The sequence below is a fragment of the Salvelinus alpinus genome, chromosome 38 (assembly GCF_045679555.1).
Source record: "Salvelinus alpinus chromosome 38, SLU_Salpinus.1, whole genome shotgun sequence".
Classification (NCBI taxonomy): Eukaryota; Metazoa; Chordata; class Actinopteri; order Salmoniformes; family Salmonidae; genus Salvelinus; species Salvelinus alpinus.
The window spans coordinates 762501-767401 of record NC_092123.1 but is presented as its reverse complement, the minus strand read 5'-3'; the positions used below and the strand labels follow the sequence as shown (position 1 = coordinate 767401).

General features: G+C 45.0%; 1 protein-coding gene across 1 annotated transcript in view; it reads right to left on the bottom strand.

Annotated features, from left to right (window-relative positions):
- Positions 1 to 222: 222 nt before the first annotated feature.
- LOC139566371 (interferon-induced protein 44-like) overlaps positions 223 to 4901 on the bottom strand; it is a 6125-nt gene continuing 1446 nt past the window's right edge. Inside the window, exons 5-9 of the mRNA XM_071387496.1 lie at positions 4744 to 4901; positions 3123 to 3275; positions 2723 to 2894; positions 1314 to 1414; positions 223 to 1188 (exon numbers count right to left, since the gene is read on the bottom strand). The exon at positions 4744 to 4901 is cut by the window's right edge and continues 38 nt beyond it. Coding sequence (XP_071243597.1) covers positions 1000 to 1188; positions 1314 to 1414; positions 2723 to 2894; positions 3123 to 3275; positions 4744 to 4901 — 773 coding nt within the window. The 3' untranslated portion in view covers positions 223 to 999. The remainder of the gene's footprint in view (positions 1189 to 1313; positions 1415 to 2722; positions 2895 to 3122; positions 3276 to 4743) is intronic.

Genomic DNA, 4901 nt, shown 5'->3' with positions numbered 1-4901 from the left:
ATCAACATTATTGTTACTGATGAATGTTTTTACCATACTCCTTTAATATTTCATTAATATTTCATTAAAAGGATTTACTCTTCTGCTTTTACTCAATGATTGTTGTAAAATTGTTTGCTGTTTGTACCAGACTGCATCTCTACATGTCTCTTATGTTGGATGTCTCTCTCTGTCTTTCTGAAAGTTTGGACAACTGTAGAGCAAGTCTGAGTGAGTCAGGTCCTAGATATGTAGCAGATATTTATTCAGCATTTAGTTCTTTTATATGAAAATACTGTATTGAACAAAGTACAATGAGCAGTATACAGTTGAATGTCTTATCTGACCAATAGCAGTACAGACTCTACAGAGAAGTGTGGTAGACAACCATACAATACTACATACACATATTGTATCTAATACGGTACACTGAGAGGACAAAACATTAAGAACACCTCTTTCCATGACAGACTGACCAGGTGAAGCCAGGTGAAAAGCTATGATCCCTTATTGATGTCACCTGTTAAATGCACTTCAATCTGCGTAGATGAAGGGGAGGAAACAGTTTAAAGACAGATTGTTAAACCTTGAGACAATCGAGAAATGGATTGTGTATGTGTGCCATTCAGATTGTGAATGGGCAAGACAAAAGACTGAAGTGCCTATGAACGGGGTATGGTAGTAGGTGGCAGGCGCACCGGTTTGTGTCAAGAACTGAAACCCTGCTGGGTTTTTCACACTCAACAGTTTCCCGTGTGTTTTAAGAAAGGTCCACCACCCAAACGACATCAATATTAGCAAGGTGTTCCTAATGTTTGCTATAATCAATGTAAATTGTAACTGGGAAAAGTCAGAATGGAATAGCCTCAGAGAATTAAGATAAAAAAATATATAAAGCCATAACTAAAAGTTGCCATTTAAACACATCCAGGATCAGTGTATTCCCCCTAATCCTAAGCGTACCCATTAGAAGGTAAATCCAAAACTGACTTCAGATCAGTATCACACATACACCCCTAGTCACTCAGACTTCTGGTCCCCAGCCTGATAGATGTCATCAAAGTAGTCGTCAGTGTAGCGAAGCATCTGGACCACGGCAGTGAGCAGGAGGATGTCTGTGTGGATGTCCAGCTCAAGCTCACGACTGTAGTTCTTCACTGGCAGGACACAGGACTGGGACACACCCAGACACACACTCACCTTGCGGGTCTGAAACAAACACACACACACACAAAGTACATGCGTGTACGCACATACACCACACACAAGCTTGTAGTTAAATAAACATGGTGTACTATGTGAGAATAGGGTTCCAGACTCAGCCATGCACTCACCATCCTCTCTATGTAGTGGCTGAGGTAGATGTTGGTCAGGTCTTCTCTCACTAGAGGACAGGCCTCATCCACCTTAGTAAGCAGGACCAGCTGGGGAATACCTAGTGACACAACACCAGGGTTGGGTAGGTTACTTTCTAAATGTAATCCGTTACAGTTACTAGTTACTAGTCCAAAATTGTAATCAGTAATGTAACTTTTGGATTACCCAAACTCAGTAATGTAGTCTGATTACATTTCATTACTTTTATATTACTTTCCCCTTAAGAGGCATTAGAAGAAGACAAAAATGTATGTTACCAATTGAACGACATCTATTGCAGGATAAATCCATTTTAAAGTTTACATAGCTGGCCATATATGGATGTTACATTTTACTTTCTGGGTTGGTTGTGTAGGCTTCTTCTAACCCATCGCTTTCTACTACACATAATAATACGATTAAATTATATCTTTACATTAGTATATATATAATTCATAAGTCCAAAAATGGATGTAGCAACTACAGATTCCCCTATAAGTCTATCAAATATGTACGAGTTTGAACATGTGTCCATTTTTTATTAGCATGAATTAGATTGAGCAATGAAAGCCCCACCTTTATTCAATAGGCTGGGATCCGCACTGTGCAGCTGTTGCAAGAGAGCATTTTTCACTGGCTGTCCACTGGTTTCAAAAACAATGATTGATAGGCAGCTTAACCTTCTTGAATTCAACAATTTTTGGGTTCAAATATACATTTAGATTTGTGAACAGCCATCCACAACAACCACAATCCGTAAGGCGCAAATAGCTAAATGAGAGAGCAGCAGTGTGATTCACATCAATGCGCTATGTAGATATCAATAATAAGTGATATCCGTATCGCCGTAGACTACACCACTGCTGTCATCCTTACCTCCAAGCGTTTATTCAAGTTGGATAATCTTTTGATACCAACGGCAGTCGTACCATTGGAAGACACAGCTTGGACTGTAGCCTACAAAAGCCTATTCCTGCTCTTTTCCCACGATCCATCAAACACATTTGGTGTGTCATCATAGTGGTCTCTGACTTGTGGTCAGACTTGCTCAGTTGGAACAAACTTAAACTTGCGCCTTTTTTCAATGCTGATTTGAATGTCATTGAGAAAACAGAGAAGAGTCAAATATATTTTTTCTCAAACATCCTTCATGAATTTAAAAGTAATCATTGATGTTATCATCTAGTTTTTCAAAAGTATCTGTAATTTGATTACAATATTTTTGCTGGTAACGTAACGGACTACAGTTAGCGTTTTTTGTAATCCCTTACATGTAATGGAATACATGTAATCTGTTACTCCCCAACCCTGCACAACACATGTTAACACACACACACAGACACACACAGACACATATACAAACACGCGCACTCATTTCTTTTCTTACCCAGCTTGTTGATCCCCTTGCGGATGGCGGCGAGCTTGTCCACCATCTTGGCAGAGAGCAGAGTGACCTTGCAGGCGTCCAGTACGTAGACCACACAGTGGATCATGTCCTTCAGGCTGGGCGAATTACAGAACCCGACACCATCCGTCTGGACAGACATGGACGGGTTGAACTGGGGGAGAGAAACAGGACATCAGCCCCCAAGATATATATACTACTACTACTACTGCACTATCAAGGACATGCTTTCCCTACCGTGAGGCTGGTGCTACTTTAAATCAGAGGACAGGCTCATTGTAATGGCTGGAATGATTGGTATCAAACACATGAAATCCTCTTGTTGATAGAAGGAATAGAAATGTATCTTCCCCCACTGCTATCATTTGCCAGTTTTACTCACCTGGTACCGGTCCTGTACGTGGCCCTTCAGGATACTGTTGATGTCGTCTATATCCAGCCCTGCGCTGGGTCCTTCCTCCAGGCCCATGGTGTCACACAGGACCAGAGGGAGAGCCTTCCCACCCTGCTCTGCCTTGATGCTGTAGGTACGGAACTACAGAGAGAGGGAGAGTTAGAATGTTAAGTCCTGTACAATAGTGATGCTCCAGAGGTTTTGTCTAATTTCAGCCAGTAGTTTTGAAAGTAGTGCTCACGAGCCAAAACGGGTCGCTGAACATTTGGCGCAATTGTGTACTACATCATCCATTTCGTATGATATGTTATGGTGGTTGGGTGGTGGTTTTGGGTTGGAGGGGGACGGTGGTTGGGGGGTGGTTTTGGGTTGGAGGGGGACGGTGGTTGGGTGGTGGTTTTGGGTTGGAGGGGGACGGTGGTTGGGTGGTGGTTTTGGGTTGGAGGGGGACGGTGGTTGGGTGGTGGTTTTGGGTTGGAGGGGGACGGTGGTTGGGTGGTGGTTGGGTTGGAGGGGGACGGTGGTTGGGTGGTGGTTGGGTTGGAGGGGGACGGTGGTTGGGGGGTGGTTTTGGGTTGGAGGGGGGCGGTGGTTGGGTGGTGGTTTTGGGTTGGAGGGGGACGGTGGTTGGGTTGTGGTTTTGGGTTGGAGGGGGACGGTGGTTGGGTTGTGGTTTTGGGTTGGAGGGGGACGGTGGTTGGGGGGTGGTTTTGGGTTGGAGGGGGACGGTGGTTGGGGGTTGGTTTTGGGTTGGATTGGGACGGTGGTTGGGGGGTGGTTTTGGGTTGGAGGGGGACGGTGGTTGGGGGGTGGTTTTGGGTTGGATTGGGACGGTGGTTGGGTGGTGGTTGGGTTGGAGGGGGACGGTGGTTGGGGGGTGGTTTTGGGTTGGATTGGGACGGTGGTTGGATGGTGGTTTTGGGTTGGAGGGGGACGGTGGTTGGGGGGTGGTTTTGGGTTGGAGGGGGACGCTGGTTGGGTGGTGGTTTTGGGTTGGAGGGGGATGGTGGTTGGGGGGGTTCGGGAGGGGACTGTGTGGGGGGGTCTTGGATGTTTGAGGGGTAGCTCTCAGGAGACTTATGGGGGGGGGATCTTGGATGGTTGGTGGCCTGGGAGTTGGGAACTTGGGCCGATTCGACTTGGTGGGAGATCTGTCGATGTGCCCTTGGACGGGGCGCTTGACCCTGGTTGCTCCTGTGGGCCGCTCTGGATGGGCGTGTCTGCTAGATGGCTGAAGGTAATGTAAATGTCGAGCAGCTTCACTGCAGATAGAGTATATGTTTTAAAATTATATTAAAAAAATATTAAAAAAATAAATTAAATAAAGTTCTACCCAATGACATCATCAAAAGTAAAAAATAAATTAACAGTGATTTTCAAACACAAAACTCAAACACAAACCTCATCACAGAGAAGTATTTTTTTTAGAACATTTATTTTATCTTTTTAACCACAGATCATAGAAACACGCTGTTTTCCCATTAGTAGACACTGATATGGTGCTGGAGATAATGAATATGATGTGAAAAGTGGCGGTATTGCCCTATAAGATCCCGGACTGCATCTTTAAGCCACACACAATCATGCGCGCACAAACAGAGTACTGTACCTGTGTGGTGAGGCTGGTGCCAGCACTGCCGGTGTTAGCCTGACCGGTAACATGTCCTTTGAAGACAGAGTTGATGGAGTTGAAGAAGCTGGACTTTCCAGCCCCGACCGGACCCACCAGTAGAACTCTGGCCTGGACCACAGACTTTACCTCAGGCT